General features: G+C 37.1%; 1 protein-coding gene across 1 annotated transcript in view; it reads left to right on the forward strand.

The window, feature by feature from the left end:
* The first annotated feature begins 1,936 nt into the window (after window positions 1-1,936).
* The window catches only part of pik3cd (phosphatidylinositol-4,5-bisphosphate 3-kinase, catalytic subunit delta), a 33,444-nt gene continuing 12,803 nt past the window's right edge, over window positions 1,937-22,577 (forward strand). The window contains exons 1-15 of the mRNA XM_065285546.2: window positions 1,937-2,213; window positions 3,033-3,207; window positions 3,473-3,701; window positions 4,571-4,797; window positions 6,412-6,591; window positions 7,448-7,603; window positions 10,207-10,296; window positions 11,631-11,849; window positions 16,134-16,230; window positions 16,440-16,570; window positions 16,669-16,719; window positions 18,209-18,376; window positions 18,549-18,670; window positions 20,218-20,361; window positions 20,451-20,550. Of these exons, the coding sequence (XP_065141618.1) occupies window positions 3,067-3,207; window positions 3,473-3,701; window positions 4,571-4,797; window positions 6,412-6,591; window positions 7,448-7,603; window positions 10,207-10,296; window positions 11,631-11,849; window positions 16,134-16,230; window positions 16,440-16,570; window positions 16,669-16,719; window positions 18,209-18,376; window positions 18,549-18,670; window positions 20,218-20,361; window positions 20,451-20,550 (2,055 nt within the window). The 5' untranslated portion in view covers window positions 1,937-2,213; window positions 3,033-3,066. The remainder of the gene's footprint in view (window positions 2,214-3,032; window positions 3,208-3,472; window positions 3,702-4,570; window positions 4,798-6,411; window positions 6,592-7,447; window positions 7,604-10,206; window positions 10,297-11,630; window positions 11,850-16,133; window positions 16,231-16,439; window positions 16,571-16,668; window positions 16,720-18,208; window positions 18,377-18,548; window positions 18,671-20,217; window positions 20,362-20,450; window positions 20,551-22,577) is intronic.

A 22,577-nucleotide genomic window follows, 5' to 3' on the forward strand; every position in this document is an offset into this window, starting at 1 on the left:
TATACTGTCTGTTCAATGTGATTGTTCTAATCTTTATTTTCCACTGCCCCCACATTTGGTTAGTCATGTGGTATGCATAAGACTGATTAAGCAGTTAAGTACTGACCTCAAATGACTCTGAAGACAAAAATATAATGTAATCATTTAATGGCAATAAAAAGTCAAACTTAAAATACAAGCTTGTTCAACAAACAAAAGTTAATTCAAAAGACAGGATGCCAGAGACCCAAGGATAGACAAGGCTATAAAACTGTTGCCATGATGAGGAAATTACTAAATTTTGATTTTATAATTGGAGCTTGTGGTTATAAATTTAATATTAATGTTATTAAGTTATTAATTTTACCCTACATACTAAAACACTAAAAGACAACCGAGTGCATAACTAAACTTACAACTAACATAAACTAATACAACATTGTCTTGCTTTTGGAAATATAATAACAGGCTTGGGATTTCCTGATCATCAAACTGGGAAAAAAATAAGAGGTCAATAAACATATCTGTTCAAATGTACACTGTACATTAAATGTGCTATGTATGCCATAAGTCAGAATCTGAAATGACATTGCATGCTTTGGGTTGTCCCATCACCTCAAGTAATCTTCCTGCAGTAATCGGTTGTCTGCCAGACTGATGCACTTTGCCCTGCAGTGACTGGTGGGCAGGGGTGAAGGTGGGAGGATGTGGTCACAGGGGTCTTAGCTTTATTTGACTGTGAGTTTCTGTTCTGCACACACACTTCCTGTTTTTACAAGCTGTGAGCTGCTAAACTCTCAATGGTGGCATGCATTAAGAAGCCATTTATCGTCATAGCACAGTCTGCTTTTAGATGGCCAAAGTATAATGTACAAACTATAAATGTCTATGCAGATTAATTAACAGCATGTGGCCAATAACAAGCAGATCCAGATCCAAAAGAGATTGTGTGAGAATTATAAACCTACTCAAATTAGATAATAAGACACTTTTTTATATAAATGCATTTAACATTCACTGTAAAGTTTTTAACACAGTGTTTTGTTAGGGCCTTGTCGTTTAATTCAAGTATTTTTAAGCAACAGACATCTCCTAACTGAGAGCAGACAGCTTTTTTTGAATGACTGGTACTGCTGAGTGACTTCCCCATGGACCCATAATCGTAATTCGCTGGCATTGGCATCCAGAAATAGATCTTCCTTCACTCTCTCACAGGAAGACAAGTCTGTCCAGTTTTTTTTTTAATACGAGGAAATAGTTCAGCTAGTAAACAGCAAAATTTACACAAGTGGCAAAATTAGGTCAAATAAAGAAAATATTTTTATTTTAAGATTTTTAAAAATGTAAGCATACAGAATCATTCCACTGCAATCATTTTTGTATTGAATTTTAAATTTGAACATTCAATATAAAATATATAGAGGAGATGATGTAAATAATCATACAGATGCTCTGTAAAAATATTAAGTATTAGATGACTACAGTAATTATGAAATTATTATAACGGATTGCACATAAAATAAAGCCAGTATTTATTTAATATAACGCAGCGTGTCACACTCGTGCCGTGTACACAAATGACAAGGAAGCCAGACGCCGATGCGTGCTGCTGAGAAACAGTTAGGGACCGTTACTATAGTTTCACACCGTCGTAAAAATGTAAATCTTTGTTACGTACGTATAAAATTTAATTTTTAACAATCACTATTGCCCCTTTACGCTAGACAAAATTACGCCACTGCATATGCAAAAATAAAATAAAATGGTAATTTATTGATAATAATATATTTTACATATCAACAACAAACGAGAAAAACGCCTTTTACAACATTGTGGGATCCATTGTCTACATATAGATGATTAATTGTAAGTGTTATTTTGCATGACAAGTGAGAAGAGAAAGAGAAAAAAGAGAAAGAGAGGGGGACTGACGGGAGGAAGAGAGAAAGAGGAAGAGAGAGTGAGAAACCACACAACTATTGTCGACGATCCCTACGAGTTAGGAACGCACGGTGTGCAACGCGCACTGCAGACAGGCACTTTACCTCCACAAATCACCAGAGGAATTATAAACACTTCATCTCCAAAATAACCAGATCCTCCAAACCCTACCTTCTGTATCACTGGCCACAATTATCATCCGGAAGACATTCATTTTCAATGTCAAAGTAAAGGAGCATCGCAGATGGTGAAGATGGTGAACAAATGAATCAAACAACCGGCGAGGCTTGAAGGCAAGTTACAACTATCACATTTGTTTCATGTTTACCATCACGATGTGCATTAGGTAGGATAATTCGTGATGCATTATGCAAAAAACATGTTGACACCTGCCATTTTAAAATAATGCATCATAATGAACAAGTGCATTTTTTTTAATCGCTACGACTTTCTTGCATCACATACGTATCGACTTATAAAATGTACGTTAACCTACTGATTTATAAAATGGTGATATTGAGATGATGTGCGCCACGTTTCTCGGATATTGGCCCTCTGGCTTTGTAACCCTATACTGTGAGACAATTTATCACAGAGCTGGAGTGTATGCCATAGACATAGGCAATATAATATTATATGCTATAATGTAATGTAACATGATATAGATCCATAAATATTAATCTGTATCTCGTGTGGGAAAGTAACCTATGTTGTTTATGACTAAGTGCATTCGAAATCTCCTTTATATTTCTTTGCCATTGATAAAGTAAAACTACTTGTAACCATAGAGCTGTGATACAAGAGATGCTTTTCATTTTGGCCTATTTTGGTTTAACCCCTAACTGCTCACTTTCACTTAATCCAATTCTTGGGTCGATATGAACACTAAAATGATATTATGGTGAACCCTTGCTACACATTTACAAGCAGAATGTCCTGTTAGGCACCATATGCTGTGTTTTATATCTTTTTGCTGCAAATTAATTGAGGTTCTTGAGGTCGCTCCCTGCCTCTGTGTAAATGGTTCGGTGGTTTGTAACAGCCCGTAAACATTTCTTGCGTGTCCGTTATTGTGTCACTCGATCTTTGCTGAAGTGTCCGTCTGTGTTTAGCAGTGAGCTCGGCTGTAGATGAGTTTCCTGCATCATGCCGCCGGGGGTCTACGGCATGCAGGATGTTTGGGACAGAGAGGGTCCGCAACAGGTCAACATGGAGTTCCTCCTCCCCACGGGGATCTACCTCAGCTTTCCCGTAGCTCGTAGTGACACCATCAGTTCCATCAAGAAGGTGAGGAGACCTCTGATCGCATTGATGTAAACATTACAACTTCAATGTAGCTCAATGTTTCAAAGCATATTTCTAAACTTTTGTTCCCCGGGGATGCTAGTCCAAGTTCTGAAAGTGCTGTTTGGTTTTGGTCAAAAAAGCTGGTTGATGGTTAAGAGCCTAGCCTGTTGGTGACCAGTGTCCAAAACAACAGACGGATTGTGAATGCCAAGCTTAAGCGGCATTGCCATTGCAACACATTTTAACTTTGACTTTTTTGACTTAGATGTTGTGGAAAAATGCCAAGGAAGAGCCGCTTTTCAGTGCGCTCGGTGACCCTGATGCCTACGTCTTCACCTGCATCAATATGACCGCTGAGCGGGAGGAGCTGGAAGACGAGCGGCGTCGACTCTGTGACGTCCAACCCTTTATGCTATTTTTCTATCTGGTGGCACGAGAAGGGGACCGAGTTGAGAAGCTCATCACCACCCAGATCAGCTCGCTCATAGGAAAAGGTCTGTTTCACGTAGCACGGCCAGATCGTAAATGGCTTTGCTGTTGCTTACCACCGCTCTACAATTATGTTGTTTTTGCTGGGGGAACAATTTTAGGAAAAAATGTGAAGGGTTAATTTTGCATTGATCTCGAGTTCATATGTATCCGTCCATACATCATAGAAACATACTACTAGATGTTCTTTAAAAAAACGGTTCACCAAAATATAAAAATTATTACTCACCCTCATGCCATCCAAGATGTATTTGACTTTCTTTCTTAAGTTGAACACACATTTTTTTTATATTAAAATGCTATTATGTAATCTTCTTATATAGGAGCCAGCATGACAACAGCTCCAAAAAGCAAATCCATTCATCATTAAACTAATCCAAAGACTCCAGTGTGCTAATAAATGTTTTCATGAAGTTAACTTTGACCTAGTAAGAAGATAACATTTAAATCTAAAATTATTTGTTTGTGTTAAACTGAAGAAAGGAAGTCATATACATCTGAAATGGCATGATGTGGAGTAAATTATGTCACAATTTTCATATTTTGGTAAACTATTCAAGTTTCTTACTTTAATGACAACTTACAGTGTTATTATTGACTATATTATCTATGCAGCTGGATTAAAAATAGCAATTGAATATATAAACATTTTTTTTTTCATTTATTTGAAGTATTTATTTGAAATATTTTGAGTATTTTAACGAGAGGTGTTTTAGCATCCACACTTTGTCATGTATAGCTCCTGTATAGCTCAGTGCATTGCAATAGCAGTGCAGAAGGTCATGGGTGCGAACCCAGGGAACACTGATAAAAATGTATACCTTGTAAGTCGCTTTGAACAAATAATAAATGTAAATGTACCGTGTCTCCACAGGTCATCATGAATTTGACTCTCAGAAGAACCACGAAGTAAACGAATTCCGAACAAAAATGCGGGCGTTTTGTGAAGACCGCGCTCAGGTGCGTCAGATGTTGCCATGGTATCAGTGGATGGAGTACAACTTCCCATGTGACTTGGAGCCGTGCGGTACAGTGACACACTCTGGGAAATCACGCAGTGCTAAAAAGATTTTTGTCAATGTGAAGTTCGAAGGCAGCGATGTGAGTCTACAAGATTTAATTGAATTTCTATTATAATTTAACAATGAAATGCATTACTTATTCTTTCTCTTTGTGCTGCTAACAAGCACGTTTAGCCACAAAACATGCAGAAGTCTAATTTTAGATTGATGTGTTTTCTGCCTTTGATATTCCAAATCTTCAAAACAGTCGTTTTGACACGTTGATGATGTCACTAAGCAGCATCTGCAGGCACACAAAGTGACCCAGTTTTCCATAGCCTTTCATAGTATTTATATGTGCTGTGTTGCCTGTCAATCCCCCACCCACTCCTATATGAATGTCATTTACTTATTTACTTCAACCTCATGGCATGTGAAAGAGTCAGAAAAACTCCAGCAGCACTTGTTTTGATATTGCATAACATGGATCAAAGCCGAAATGTAGTTGTAGAGAAAAAGAATGCTTTCTGAGTAATTAATCTTACTATTGTGAGTGAACCCTTACTATAAAAGAGACTTCTTCATTTTTAGTATCACTTAGGTTTCTTTAATGGGTTTCTCCAGATCTTTTGAATCGTCAACCTCTTTCGTAATCACGAACAGTTCGGGGCCCATAGAAAAGTCGTTGTTACCAAACATGTAAGAGTTGGCTCAACAGTGACCACCCACTTTTATAAAGGATTGCAAATTTTTTAATTAAACATTAAAGGAACACTGCACTTTTTTTAAATATGCTAATTTTTTAGCTCCCCCAGAGTTAAACATTTTATTTTTACCTTTTTGGAATCCATTCAGCTGATCTCGGGTCTGGTGCTACCACTTTTAGTTTAAGCATAGTTTGGCATAATCCATTGAATCTGATTAGACCATTAGCATTGTGCTAAAAAATAACTTTTAATTTTCTGTTGGTCTTAGTACACGATCTAACTACAGAAGAGTTTTAAATGGGAAAAATATCGAAACTCTTTTGTTATTTTTTTAACGCGATGCTAATGGTCTAATCAGATTCAATGGATTATGCTAAGCTATGCTAAAAGTGGTAGCGCCGGACCCGGAGATCAGCTGAATGGATTCCAAAACAGTAAAAATCAAATGTTTAAAGCGTAACTAAACCCCTGGTCAGAGCCTGACTCCGCCCACTGGCAATATTTGAAAAATGCAAGAAAGTGGGAAGATCCCAACGGAGATAGAGGGGACGAACTAAGCTCGTACCAAGTGTGTGGTGAGATCGTAACAAGGGCATGGTGAGCTTGAACCTGCTTACGTCACGAGTCATTTTTTGGACCCAACATCCAATAGGAAAATTCAACTGCAGTAGCCACCGTTCAACCTGAAGAGGGCAGCAATCAGACGTTTTTACACCATATATTGTAGTATTGAAACACTTTATATCCAAATGTCAAAAAAATTACTAAAATCAATGAACAGCACTAATAAAGCATCATTCTTACAGATCATTAACTAAAAAAAGTTGGTTTAGGGTTTAGTTACTCTTTAACTCTAGGGGAGCTGGAAAATTAGCATAGTTGAGTGTCCCTTTAACGTGCTCATTGAAGTAAAAGTTTTTTTTAAGATTATTTAAAAGGTCATCTGGGTGGGTACAATTTTCAAAAGAATATATATTTTCTTAATTGTGTGTATTTCTTCTTTATAGGAGACATTCGTTCTCCAGCAAGATCCTCAGGACCTACCCATGTTTCTAAAGCGGAACGCCTTGAGAAAAAAGTCCACCGTATTTCGGTCGTTGAAGCAGGACAAGCCGGAGGATTACGCCCTGCAGGTTAACGGGAGATCGGAGTTCATTTATGGAAATTATCCACTGGGCCAGTTCAAAGTAAGTCACTGGAAATGAAGTAAGCATCTTCTTGACGTCAACTTTATTTACTACGCTAAAAACGCCAGGCTGCTCTACCCAAAACGCGTTTCGGTTACCCCCGTTTTGTGTCTTACAGTATTCTGTCCCTTATTCTTTACATTCTCTTATATTCAATTTATCTGCAAGTTTTCAAGCTTCTCAGAGGCCTTGACTTGAAAAGGTCGTCAAGTATAAGGACTTCAAACCTCTAAAGGAGTTGTTGATTCAGAAACTGCCAGTACCTGCAGAAATGAGTCACATACATTTACCAGCCTGCAAAACATCAACTACATTGAGGATAATATGACTTGCATAACAGGCTGCAGGATTAGACAGCGATTATTACAGGACTACTGGGTCTGGTCGGTTTGTACTTTATAGTCTGTATGTTATGAAAAGCAGGAACTGATAAAAGCAGTGGTATCTCTGCTACCATTTCCGTCCTGTACTGTCAATGCTTGTACTTCTAAGAAATTATTACAAGTGGTCATATTTTCAGCAATGATAATGTTAAGTTTGTTTATTCACATTTTATTTAAAAAAGGGGATTTGTTATTTGTGAGATGCAGCTAAAGGTGTTTTATTTTTTCTATATAAAACCATTCTAAATAATTTAAGGACCATTCTGTGAAAATATAACCTTGATATCTTTAATATTGACCATGACAAAGATTGTGGCTGAAATAATACTTTGATGCTCTTAATCTCAAAATAAGATTGAGACTTCAGCGTTTATTTCAAAGACAGCGTCACACTTGTGTGTAATGTGGGAAGTGGGACAGATTTGAACCTGAATCTCCCTTGTGATCACCGACTCTTTCAATTCTTTTTCCAGTATATTTTTACTTGTTTGCGTGGAGGTGTCACTCCACATCTGACTATGGTCCATCATTCGTCCATCGTCAAATACCAGGAGGAACAGGGCGGTCTCAGTAATCAGGTGTCCAGAAGCCGAGCTCAGTCCAAACCTCCCCCTCTGCCTCTGAAAAGGGTAAGAAGGTGGTTTTACACCAGATACGATCTGTTATTAACAGGGGAACTGCTCTTCATGTTCCTCTTGTTGCTTGTGCTATAGCGTCCGACCCCGTTGAACTCGCTTTGCAGTGCGACACACGCACAATCATTTACTCTTGAGGGCCGTTTGGCCATATGTGACCTCTTCACGGGAGTGTTTTGACTTAATGAGAGAGGGCAAAAAATGTCTTTCTTGCAGGTTGTATGCGTTTTCTGAATCGTGAAATAGATTTTTTTTTTAATACGAGTATATTTTTTGTTAAGGTTTTCAGGCACTTTTGTTGTCCTATAGAAATTAACTTCCAAATAAAGGGAATCTTTAAATGGAATAAATAAACCTCAATTTTAAACCATGCCAAGAAAATTGTTGTGGATAAAACCCCTAATGCAGTGGTTCTCAAATGGGGGTCTTGAGATGGTGCCAGGGGTGGCCCGGTTTTATGATATTTTGTAAAAGAAATTAATTTTTCATAAATTCTGTGTAATTAAATAAATAAAAAATAAGGCTACTAACCAACAGCACTAAATTGTATAATTTATATGTTTTGTTTAATTCAAATATTACGTTTTGGAAGGTTTTATGTCATAAATTTTCTTTGGGGGGATGCACGCCGAATAAGTTTTAAGAACCACTGCCCTAATGAATGCTAACTTTGAATTCTTCGCCCCAGGGAAGCGGTATAGGTTCTTGATGTGCAGATCTAATCAATTAAGTAAAATATTTCAGAAAAACTTAATTTTAATGATAATGTTATTGACAGAGATATTTTTGCTGTGGTCAATAACTCACAAGTGTGGTCTATCAATACCAGGTGGAATTTAGAAAAAATGTAAAACGACTTCTTTATAATTTCACTTTAAACATAAGTACTGAATTTTTACTTTTGACCCGGACAGCATGGACGAAAGTAACACACAGATGTGTCAAAAGTAACACAACAAAACAAGAGATTTTGTGTTACACATGTTTTTATTAAATATACATGACTATGACCTAGTTAATATGTAACTGCAAACTTTTTTGTCATTTATCTTTGTAAAAAATAATAAAATCACATTTTCATTTTAAATTTTAGTTTTATCAAATCTTTCAAAAGCAACCAACAGTACAAACTTAAATTGTTGAGAATAAAAAAAATTTCAACAGTTTGAACACTATGAAAATTTATTTAAATCAAATTAGAATAATATACATTTTCTACATATACGACAGTATAAGCAGCAGGACAAAAGTAACAAGTGTTACTTTTGTCCCGACAGGATCTCCTCACATTTAAACACCATTTACTTTTATTTTGAAAAACTAAGAAGTCAAACTTTAGGATGTATTAGGTCACTAAATAACCTGTAGATTAATCAGTATTGTAACACATGAAATGAGAAACACAACGCGTTATAAGACAAAAATGACTGCTTTTGAAATGTACTTATAATGGTTGAAAATACCTTTCTGGATCTACACGCGGAAAACATTGAGCAATTAACTAGTGCTGGGAATCGATTTAGATGTTACGGATCGATCCATAAGCTATAGATTCGAATTTGATTCGATATCGATTCTTTGTTCGATTCCGATTCTCGGACCACTTTTTATACTCAATTCTCGATTCAACTCAATGAATATAGATTTAATACAAATACTTTATTTATTAAAAAAACTTTGAACATAAGTTTACAAGTGGATAATTAATAAAAAGAAATTAAGAGCCACCAACCTGTATATTACACTTGTTAAATACAATATAATTTTGATGCAAGATGAAAAATGTATGCTGAAAAAAGTCAAAACAGTGCAATTCCTTGATCAAACAGGATCAGGTCATTTCATAAAAAAAAAACGATTTGTGGCCTTTGAGAATAGATTTTTAATCGACCACGTTTAAAAAAAAAACGATTAATTGAAAAATCGATTTTTTTTTTGCCCAGCCCTACAAATAACGCAATATTTGTCAGCTCTGTCAAGGGTTTATGTGCTTAAGACGCTGTCATAGTTTGGGATGCAAATGTTAGCAGGGCTCGGAGGAAATCGCTTTGTTACTTTTGCCCCGGTTCTCCTCTATATAATAATAATAATAATAAATGTGACCCAGTCTGTGTTAACTCGATGTGAAATTAATAATTGAAATTTTTTAATGCCCCAATCTCATAATTTGATTGAGACTTTAGTCTGGAATGTTAAAAAAGTTATTCTGTCCACATCTGCTCTTCCTTTGAATCTTTTCATTAATGTATAAAATGTGTTTATATAATGAATCCAATCTACCCCGGGACATAAAAGCGACCGTGTTAAAAAAGCACCCCTCTACTGTAAATACAGTACGTATTCTGCTGTGGTGGTTTGATGCACCAGACTTTCATTTGAAGAATGTTTACTATACCAAAGTCACCGCTTGGTTAATTTTTGAAACACTAGATTCACACGTGTTGGTTTCCCCCTTCGTATGTTTGGTTTTGTTTTTTCTGTAACCGGAGAGCACGCTCACATGCGCACACAGGTGCACTCCCACACCTGCTTTTAGGCTTGAAACGAAAAAAGAAATGGGCGATAATTTTAAATACACATTTTTTTTTTCTCAACAGCAAAACACATCATCGCTATGGTCTATTCAGGAGCCGTTCTACATACACCTTTTACAGGGCAGTCGAGTCAATGCGGATGAGGGTATGAAGGTTAGTGTGCTACTTTGTTTAGTTGTTTGTTTGTTTGTGTGTGTGTCTGTGTATTGTTGGTAGGATGCAGTTATGTTGTTTAGCATCTCAACTGTGGCAGGTAGTGAGGGGTGAAATCATGAACACTGTGGTCATGTGACCCTGACCACACATTTCCCATAATTCATCAGAAGCGGTTAAGTGAAACATCAAAACAGGAAGTGGGGAGTGACTATCTGGCTTTACGGCTCTCTCTTGGGCCTAGATTCTTAGAAAAGGCCAGCACTGTTGCTTATGTTCAACACTTGCATCATTTCTTTTTTTTAGTTCAACAACAATGCAAACAGTCATTGGTCGTCTTTATAAAAGTCGTGAGAAACGCACGCTAGCTCAAGTTACAGGCTGCTTTATCTGCTTATTCATTTAGCATGAGGAACAAACATTGCAGTGATGGACAATGTTGAATTAATATAATGGGATGACAAAGCATTTATCAATCAAAATCTTTATTGGAATTCCTCTTTTGTTTTCAGACTGTTTTATGCAAAAAAAATTTTTTGCATTTAACTTTTCAGCAATGCCAGCATTAATCGTTATTTATTAACGCTACTATTTGAATATTACTGTGCATTTTCTTTCTTTGTGTTTCTCGTAAATAGTTGAATGGTTCTGGTATATTAAGACTATTATAGTAAAGCTATTTTTATACAGTTATACAACCACTTGAGCTTTTATATTTATATTTATCAGTTGGTTTACAGTATTTCATTTTGGGTACATACTGTAGCCCAAGTCTTGTCTACTGAAACATTTAATTCTTGCACATGCACAAAAAGAATAGCTGAATAGCATGATAGTACATAGGGGTAAGTTGTCACAACGAGAACTTGTCATTAAATAGAAAAATAAGGATTAATTATTAAAAAATCACATTATTTTGTCCAAAGATATGTTTATCAATCAACTATATAAACATTGCATGCAATAACTTTTCCCACAAAATCTACCTTTGTTATATTGTTCATTTTTTCCTTAATGTGTTACGTTGTGTTGTAACATTGCTTGTTTATGTTACAGCTGTTACACAAATATAATTTTCACATGTAAGACGGACAGCTTTAAATCTATTGACTTTTTACCCAAAACCTAATAGTTACAGAGATAACAGCTCTTGTGACAACTTTCTTATTTTCTCCTGCAAGCTACTTTTTTCCCACCAGACTCTTTCACTTCCTCATTCACTGCGTTCATTCATGCATTATTTCATTTTCAGACAACTGGAAGTTTTTTCTCACTAAAACTGTATCGCTGTTTTCCCAGTATATTTAGCATTGAAATTCTAATCTGTTTCTCAGCTGGTGGTTCAGGCTGGCCTTTTTCACGGCAGTGAGCTCCTTTGCAAAGTGGTGATCAGCAATGAGGTCTCCGTTTGTTCTGACCCAGTATGGGACCAGAAGCTGGTGTTCGACATCAGTGTTAGTGACCTGCCTCGCATGAGCCGCCTCTGTTTCGCCCTCTACGGCGTCATTGAAAAGACCAAGAAGCGCCCTACCAAGAAGAAGAACAAACGTGCGGTATGTTTCAGCTCAAAACTGTCACTTAGCAACCAGACAGACATACAGAGTGACGAGAAATGAGACGCTATTAATGCTGATAATGCTTCGTTGATGCATGACTGATGAACACATTCATAGTGAATGCTGTTATTAAGTCACTTAAAGGGATAGTTTACCCAAAAATTATCATTTACTCACCCTCATGTTGTTTTAAACCTGTTTAAAAAAATATTTTGATGAACACAAAAGAAGATATTTTGATAAATGATGGTCAACAGACAGCTAACAGTACACATTAATTTCCATAGTAGGAAAAACAAATACGATGGAAGTCAACGGTTACAATCAGCTGTCATTCATTAATCATTCATCAAAATATCTTCTTTTGTGTTCATCAGAAAAAAAAGAAATTCATACAGATTTAGAAAAACATGAGGATGAGAAAATAATGACAGAATTTTCATTTCTGGGTGAGCTATCACTTTAAAGGAAAACACCACAGTTTTTCAATATTTTACTATGTTCTCACCTCAACTTAGACTATTTAATACATACCTATTTTTTTTTCAATGCGTGCACTTAATCTTTGTACAGCGTGTTGTGAATGTGTTAGCATTTGGCCTAGCCCCATTCATTCCTTAGGATCCAAACAGGGATGAATTTAGAAGCCAAAAAACACGTCCATGTTTTCTCTATTTAAAGACTTTTACATGAGTAGTTACACGAGCAAGTATGGTGGCACAAAACTAAACGTGGCGAATTTTTAAGCGGATAAAAATGAGAACTATATTGTATGGCAGAAGAGCACTCAGTTTGCAGCACTTTGACCTTGGGCGCTGTAATATTGCCGAAGTTTGAGCGAGATGGGGCGTAGTCAGGAGTGATGATACTATGCGCCGAGGTCGAAGTGCTTTTCCACCATACAATATTGTTCTCATTTTTTGCTGCTTAAAAATCGCCACTATTCATGTAATAGTCTTTAAATAGGGAAAACATATAAGTGTTTTGTGGCTTCTAAATTCATCCCTGATTGGATCCTAAGGAATGAATGGGGCTAGGCTAAATGCTAACACATTCATGACGCGCTGTACAAAGATTAAGTGCATGCATTGAAAAATATAGGTATGTATTAATTTGTCTAAGTTGAGGTAAAAACATAGTAAAATATTGAAAAACGGTGGTGTTTTCCTTTAAGTTTTCGGATCAAAATATAATATCAAAAGATTTGTAATAAACAATCCATGTTGTTTAGATCCATTCGATTTTGCTTTGCTATACCTGTAAAACAAAAAAATGCATTTTCATCCCTTCAAATGTCACAGACATTTAAATCAATATAAAACTTAAAGCAGTTATTTATGTGCTACTTTAAGGGATAGTTCACCTAAAAAATATATATAAATCATCATTTACTCAACCTGTATCTATTTCTTTTTTTCCTGCTAAACACAAAGGAAGATATTTTGAGCAATGTATGTAACCAAACCGTTTTGGAGCACCATCGACTTCCATAGTATTTTTTCCTTCTATGGAAGTCAATGGTGCTCCTGTTTCCTTCTTGATTACAAATATCTTCCGTTGTGTTCAGCAGAACAAAGAAATTTGTACAGGTTTGGAACAAGTTGATGGCAAGTAAATAATGACAGATTTTCATTTTGGGGAGAACGACCCCTTATGGGGCGGTTTCCCAGACAGTAATTAGACTAGTTCTAGACTAAAATAAATGTAAGAGCTGTCCAAACTGAAAACAACTTGCACTGACATATCTAAAAATACATCAGTGCCCTTTGTTTTGCTTCAAAATGCACACCAGTAATGTTTTTAGTTTGTTCAAACTAGTTATATTTCATAATTAAACTAAGGCCTTGTTCTGGCTTAAGCTAATCCCTGTCCGGGAAACCACCCCATAGAGTTTATAAGACAAACAAGGTTGATAAACATAGATTTAGACTGTAGATGTGTCTTGTTGAGTCATTTACTTTCTCATGTCACTTAAAATAAAACTACATGTTGTTTTGATGCACACAGTAGCATGATGCAATATTTAAGACCCTTATAACAGGATGTTGCGGTCCATTGCCTGTCTAATGTGAGTAAATGTTAGGAAAGATCACTTGGTTAAAGTCAAATCAGAACTCACCGACATGCATCTTTTGCGTGTTAAATAGTATGCCGTGTAACTGAAGCCGCAATGTTGAAATTCCCAGGTGTCAAAGTGTATGTGTGTGTTTGTGTGTATATGGTGGGCTGCTGTGGCTCAACGCCAGCACATACACGCACTTCTGCTTTCAGTATTACTTCTCTTTAACCGAACAAGAGGAGAAGTCCACATAAGTGTTAACAAGAAGAGGAAAAGCATCTCTGTCTGACCATTTTCATATTGAAATAGGTACACTACACTAAACTTCAAGGGTCACTTTAAGTGAAATGTTTTTTTTATGATCTAAAAAATGGTTAAGATTAACTCCAAAAAGGGAGTGAATTCACAAAGACCCCCATGTTAAAATGCGCAACTTTACAGCAAAAAATTATATGTATACAGCCTGGTACAAAAAGTGATTTTGGTCTATATAGCTAATTTTACCCTTCTTTTTTTTAACTCATCTGTCTAAATTATACTAAGGCTTAAAATTTGTCATAATTAAGGGAGTGGCCCCTTAAGTGACATGTGAACTGTCACTACTGTCGAGCTAGGTGGACGTGGTTTTAGCTACCAGCCACCTCAGATTATCCCATATCCCACCTCTTTATCCATTTTCGGTTATTCGCAAGTGACGTGCGGCCAAGATGGCTTCAAAAAAGCTCATCACGAACCTATGGGTAAAATCGCGGACACTACGGACATATTTTTTGGCAGTCTATGAGTCGAACACACCTTTTCTGTCTTGTCTTCCAACCAAATATACCGCGATATATTCAAGAATGATCATGGGCCTTTTAGGGCGCACTCACATTATCCAAACCAAACCAAACCATGCCCCAGCGCGATTTGTCACCCCTCCCTACTCCCCGAGATGCACGCACTCACACTGTACTTCTTATCGATCCGAGTCCGGGCGCGCTTTCGTCATTAAGATGTGATTGTTTTGAAAAAAGCAGGAAGTAAAGCTCTCTCTTAAGACTGGAACTAGGGATGCTTAACGATTAATCGCAATTAATCGTTAGCAGAATAAAAGTTTTTTGTTTACATCATATATGTGTGTGAACTGTGTATAATAACTTTGTATAAATAAATGTACACACATGCATGTATATGTTTTAGAAATGTTTACATTTGTATATACATTTGTATATTTATGTATAATTTATATTATATATAAATATAAATACTTAATGTATAAAAAATGTTTCTTAAAATTATACATGAATGTGTTTATATTTATATATATACATATTTATTATACACAGTTTACACACATATGTGATGTAAACAAAAACTTTTATTCTGCTAACGATTAATCGCGATTAATTGTTTAGCATTCCTAACTGGAACCCACCGTAAGTCTGTGTTTTTTATTCGGAGTCGTTTGGTGCGAGATTACAGACAGCCCTCTCACATGTCATCATATTGCTTAGTTGATCTGTCACGTGTGCAGCTCGGGCATTCATGTTACCTCGCTGCACGCAGTAAAAGGATTTTACGGAGGCAGATGAAGGTGAGTGGTCGCGCAACTGACGTCTTCACCTTTTGAATCGCGCTCAGGTGCGATTGCGCTCACACCATAGCCTTCCGCGCCTGAGCCCAAGTGAACCGCGCTCCGGCCCACCTCTGCAACCCGGCCCCGGCGAGATTAAACAATCCGCGCCTGGGCACGGAACAGAGCGATCACACTAGTCAAACAAACCAGGCTTTGGGGGTCAAACACGCCCGAGCGCGGTTTGGTTTGGATAGTGTGAGTGCGCCCTTACACACATCAGGTTACTGTAAATGCAAAAAATGCGATATTTGAGCATACATACCTGAGCATACATTTTTTTTATGAGACATGGGAGTTTATGCAAAATTTGCAGTGTTTCCATTGGCTCAATTTTTTATTTTGTTTTATCAGTTTATGCAATTTAAACGCTATTGGAAACGCAGATATTGTTTTTTAAGAGTGCTATTATTCTAAAAGTTGGAAAAAAAAGGGATAGTTTACGCTAAAATGAAAATTCTGTCATCATTTACTCACCCTCATGTTTTTATAAACCTAAAAGAGTTTAGATGCCCCCGCTACCATGTTAAAAAACTGTTGTGTAGTACATGTTTTATGTCGTCATTATTCACTTTCTTTATGAACTAAATGAACCTTCTTTCCACAGGACTGCCCTTTGGCCTGGGTGAACACGATGGTGTTTGACTATAAGGACCAACTGAAGACTGGGGAATTTTCCTTGTCCACTTGGCCCTCTGTTCCAGGTACAGTACTCGTACACAGTGAAATTATAACCAAAAGATGGGTCATGTTTCTAAAGCCGGACCTTTCATAACTTTGATATTTTAAGAATTCTGCAGTACGTGTGAATAATTCACTTCCAAAACTGGTTCCCTCATTTTGAATTTTTGATCATTTATATACAAACAGGACCTCCCATTTGGTTTAAATAGGCCTGTATTTTTAATTTCAGATGATAAGGGTGATCTGTTGAATCCAATGGGTACTGTGGAGAAAAATCCAAACATTGACAGCGCTGCTGGTCTCCTGGTTCGCTTTCCCAACATTAGACCACACCCACTGTATTATCCACCAATTGAAAAGGTGCCCTTTTGTGGTTTCTCACATATTTATGCAATATATTTATGTTTTAAAAATATGTCACGTTAATATGCTGATAATTTTTTTAAAATTGTTTTCAGCTAAACGAACTTAGTCTTAACGGTGACAAAGTTGTTGCTACAAAAGAAGAGGTAAGACATAAAATGTGTTGGTCTTTAAGACGAACAAAATATATGTCTCGTACACACTACAAACTTTCGGGAGTGACAATCGCATTTAAATGCGGGAGTGAATCCCCTAAATGTTCATTACATGTCTGTACGGAACAAGACTCCAATGTGATGATTGACACAAAGACAACCATAGCAACGTTCTGCCTTCTCGCGTGCTTATCACTCACATCTTTGACCAAAAATATTTAACAGCGTTATGTTTTGCAATTAACCTCCGTCTAGGTGTTGTGTGTTGTACGCATTTTTGGGCTTCTCCACAGCAAAGTCTTGCAGTGTTGCCAGGTCCTCGTCTTTTTTGTACGTACATACCGAGCTTTTGGCTCATGAAGCGATCAAGTTTTTGGTGTTATTAAAGTGTGAAGGGGCCTGTCCCAATATTTTGATCTTTGAGGTATTTATTTCATTTTATTATTGGATTTTTCTTGTTCGCTGTTTTTTTTTCGTGCAAGATCTGGCAACACTAGTCAGCAAACGCTCGTGCCTCTGTCATTTTCTGCACCGCGCATACTTTTTCCCCTTCTAGGGATTTATTTTTTCAGAAGAGAGAGCGGTCATGTCCATGATGTACGTTTAAACACTTTATTAACTACTAGTTGTTCAGTTCGGTTATGTACACACTATGCAGAGTTTCTGTAAATGCGGTTGTCACTACCTGCATTTTGCAGGAGTTAATTCGGTTGTAGAATGCGGTTGTCATTCTTGTAAATTACTGAATTGTGTGTGTACAGAACAGGATTAAGCATTTAAAGGTGAACTGACAACCGAATTAATATGCAGTGTGTACAGGACCATAGACGGTTTTATCAGATGCACACACGTTGTCACAATTGCGCGTCTGGAGCGCAACTTCTGGTCTGTGTTTGTTTATCAGCCTGGCTGATGGCTAAACTGACCTCTGGGACAAATATCTTGTCGAAAACAAAAAAAAAAACAAATTGGTTTCCTTAAGACGAGGGGTGAAAGCATAGATCACTGTGTGAAGAGAGGTTTGGCAGCCAGGCAAGAATTCAAGGATCTATAGCAAACATTGTATACATTAATATTACACTGTTTTTTAGCTCTGTCTTAGTTGATACGCTTATATACACGCTATATAATTTGAAGTTAATTTAGTGGTTATTAATTTTGCTTTTATCAGAAATTAACTACTCTAAAATTACTTTAAAAGTTGATTCTTTGCGAAAGTTTAATGGAAGTTAAGTAAAGGCCACAAAAACCGTTTGTTTATGTTGTTGCTGCAGAAACCGTCTATAAATATGACCAATATCTTATTATTGTTATTTGTTTTGATCTTTTTTTTAAGACTTAAAGATTTTTTGTAAGGCATTTAATACGTTTATTATTATGATTTTCGGCTCAGACTTTTATTGGTGCAGACTTTATGAATTAGTTCGAGGCTTAAGGTGACTAAGCAACTCAGCCCAAATTCTGTCTCGTTTCTCCTCAGCAACAGAAACTGAAAGAGATAGTGGACAATAAAAACTACACAGAGTTTTTTGAGGACGAGAAGGAGCTTTTGTGGAAGTTACGAGCAGAAGTGAGGCAGCGCTACCCAGAAAGCCTTTCCAAACTTTTGCTGATCACTAAGTGGAATAAACACGAAGATGTGGCTCAGGTAAGATGAACAACTGCTTGAGATCAAATGCTTCATGTGATACGACTGCATGTGTTCATGTGTGATGATAGAGTTGATAGTGTAATATTTTTTACCTGGTTTAGACTTTTTAAGAATGGGAAACTGTGGCATCATGCTTCCTCTCAGTACTGCGGTATTGTTTTTTTTTCAGATGGTTTGTTTGTTACGGCAATGGCCAGAACTTCCTGCTCTGCATGCTCTCGAGCTTCTGGACTACAGTTTTCCTGACCCTCACGTGCGTTCCTTCACCATCCGTTGCCTCAGGAAGTTGCGGTGGGTGGCACATTGCCTCTCTGATCAACACCTGCTCTTTATCTCTCTCTCTTTACTGAGCTACTTTTTGAAAAACAGTGAGGGTTGTGTGTGTATGCAGACCGTGTCATGCATGTTGTTTTGTAGATGGATGAAACCTCTTTATTCATATAGTTTTTTCATAGATATGTTTGCATGCAACCAAATAATCCATTTGTAATCAGATTGATGGCTCAATCGGATTGAAAAGGTTTCATGTATTTAAAGGGGTGGTGTAGCCTGCCTGTGATCTGATCATCAGGAGAAACGTATGCATGTAAATGCTTGAATCTTAGTATTTTGTTTTTAAATCGGATGCAAAAATACAATGTGCACATTCGCAGAACAATTGTGCTCAAGTTCACATCTTATATTAACATAGTATTTTCACATAATTCTCGCCACAGACACATGGAGTAGCAATGCAATGGCAACACGCATTATTAAGGTAATGTGGTCATGCAGCGGTCATCTGTATTGTAATAACATTAGGCCACATAAAACAATCAAATAGTCGAAAATTTTGTTTTCATTTCCTATATCTGAAAACTGCTTAAGAACAACTCTAACTCAGCTTTGACTTTGTACATTTATCAAGAGTGTTATCAAGTGTGAACTTGATGAGATATGCTGTGTGCAGCGTGGCGTTGCCAAGTCCTCTGCTTTTTCAGTTGTTGTTTTTTCTGCAGGATAAACATGAAACGATTTCTTTATTAGTTATTGACATTTGGGCTGAGCCTGTGAATGGGATGCTTTTGGGATAGCTTTGAATGTCCAATGGGATGGTTTTGATACGCAAATCTGGCAACCCTGGCAGTGCGCTCGCACAGACACTTGGTTCGATTATATAAAATGTACAGTACTGCAAAAGTCTTACAGTAGGCCACCATGCCAGAATTAGATTTGCAGGATCTCTGAAACCTAAATAAAATTAGTCCTAATTTCTAATAAAATTGATTGGATGGACATTAAAACTAAGAGTTTTGCACAGTACTGTACATTTTAATCAGATCGCAATGTTTAGTTAGCATGTAAACTGTATTGTCGTAAACTTTTATTGATTATATTCAGTCAGAATAACTAAATGTTGTGCATGTAAACATAGCCAATGTGGAGGGATTTGGCCCTGATGGATTTATATGCTAGTTGCCCGAGTAGGCTAAGTCCTTAAAGTTACGCAGTCATGCTACATGATTTTGTGGTGTTTAGAGAAACAACAAGGTTGAATGGAGATTTAAATGTAGCTGGTGTGTGATTTTTATTTTGCATAATAATTCATAGTCGCCTCAATAGGGTAATGAGAAGAATAATTTTAACCCTGCTTGCAATTTACAGTTTTTTCGTAAATAAAATTATTCTACATAATGTAAAATGTAACCTTGATATTTTTAATATTAAACTTAGTTAGGCCATGACAAAGATTGAAATCAAACTTCCATTAAGACCTTAGCTTGGATTTTACACAATTTATAAATTGAATTAAAATAGCCCATAAATAAATAAAAATAATTGTGTTTTTTCCCCAACAGTGATGAAGAGCTCTTTCAGTACCTCTTGCAAGTGGTGCAGGTTCTGAAGTATGAATCTTACCTCGATTGTGACTTGACCAGTTTCTTGCTGGAAAGAGCTCTGGCCAGCAAGAAAATAGGTCACTTCTTATTTTGGCACCTCAGGTAAATATGGCTTCATAATATTGCAGGGATCTGCGGTCCTTCTGCCCTTTCGTTCCTTTAAGTGTAATTTTTCTTCGCTTTCTCTAAAGGTCAGAAATGCACGTACCTTCTGTCAGCTTGAGATTTGGACTTATTCTGGAGGCTTACTGCCGTGGAAGCATCTACCACATAAAGAGCTTGATGAAGCAGGTATGTTGCTCTCATTTCTGACTTCTTTTGCATTACCTACAGCAATGTATTTTCTTCTAAACGTTAAAACTGTAGCTGAATATATACTGTAGTTCTAGTGTAGCAGCAATTGTAAAATACTGCTAGTTTGTACGTGATGGATGTTGCACAGAGTCAACTTTAGCTTAGTCATGAAATGAGTCGACATTTGGTGAGAAGATAAACATCCTCTAAAGAAATCTTGAAATTCTGCTGCTAGACTGGTGTTCAAGGGTGATGTTTTTTTTTGCAATACTAACGCTACTGTGGAAGTGTAACAAGTGGAATTGTTTTCATAAGGTTTCACTACAAATTTGTGTCATCGATTAAACCAGCGTCGCTGACAAACAGGGCAATGGTTTCGTAGCGCTATTTTATTTCCGACTTTGGCACTTTTAGTCAGGGCAATTTAGTCAAGCTATACAATTTATTAGTATATATCTGTTCCCTGGGAATCAAACCCATGATCTTCGCCTAGCTAACGCAATGCTTTACAAGAACACATTTTTGTTCAATTCAGACAGTTATTTTGATCTAGTCAGCCTACGAATTTCCACCTTTATATTAAAGGACAAGTTCGGTATTTTAGACTTAAAGCCCTGTTTTCAGATTGTTTATGGTCAAATAGAATGGTTTTGACTGAAATTTCGACATTTTCGGCTGCCCTGAGAATTTTCGCGTGTTTGTGTTTCAGCTCAGACCTCTACAATGGGTTTAATGGTGCACTGGAACAATCCTTCCTAAAATGCATTAAACTTTCGTTTACAAAGACGTGAAACTCATCGAGTGGTCAGGGGTGTTCACTGGTATGCTCACACAAAAATTGCTCCAAAAGACGCATTCCAACAGGTTTTATCGTAGTTTTTACCAACTCCATTGACTGTATTAGACGTCCTGTGAGGTACGGTATTACTCCGCGCCGGGAACTTTGTTTCTATTCTTGCAATTGGCAATGGCGGATTAGCGCCACCACCTGGGCTGGAGTGTCTATTATTCAAGCTCTAAGCGGAAGAATGTACGGGTGTGAGGCGTTTGGGTAAATAGGTCCACAAGTTAACAACGAATGCTAAAACAGCTGTTGGAAAGCATCTTTTGCAGCGATTTTTGTGTGAGCATATCAGTGAACACCCCTGACCACTCGGTGAGTTTCACGTCTTTGTAAACGAAAGTTTAATGCATTTTAGGAAGGATTGTTCCAGTGCACCATTAAACCCATTGTAGAGGTCTGAGCTGAAACACAAACACGCGAAAATTCTCAGGGCAGCCGAAAATGTCGAAATTTCAGTCAAAACCATTCTATTTGACCATAAACAATCTGAAAACAAGGCTTTAAGTCTAAAATACCGAACTTGTCCTTTAAGTATATTAAAGCAGCAGTCTGTAACAATGGCCTCTAAGTCGCCATCTCCGATTGAAATATAAAATTGCAGTTATTTGCGGATTAATCTGATGCCTGATTTCTCTTTATACATCCATATGACAGAAGTACATCCTAGTACATCTGCATCTGAAAACGATCGATCTATGGTAAATGGACTGCATTTATATAGGGCTTTCACAGACCAATGGCCGCCCAAAGCCCTTTACAAGTTTTGCCTCACATTCATCCATTCACGCACTCATTCATACACCGACGGCGGTGTCAGCCATGTAAGGCGCCATCCAGCTCGTCGGGAGTGTCTTGCTCAAGGACACTTCGACCCTTGGTCAGGTGGAGCCGGGGATTTAAACCACCAAACTTCTGATTTGTAGACAACCTACATGAACCACTGAGCCACTTCCACCCCCTCATCTAAACTCATATTAGTTATCTATTGTAAAACGGAAGTAAAGTAATATCTCCAGCGTTTGTTGTGACTTATTGATAACGCACGTGTTTAACCAGATGCCTTAGCGGTTCAGAGAAAGCCGTCTTTGCTCCAGTATTTAATCCCTTCAGATGTTGAAAAGCCTGGCTGATATTAACTCTTGTTTTAGCACTACCTCGCAGTTTGAGCTTTTTACTGTTT

Source organism: Paramisgurnus dabryanus, chromosome 21, assembly GCF_030506205.2.
Source record: "Paramisgurnus dabryanus chromosome 21, PD_genome_1.1, whole genome shotgun sequence".
NCBI lineage: Eukaryota > Metazoa > Chordata > Actinopteri > Cypriniformes > Cobitidae > Paramisgurnus > Paramisgurnus dabryanus.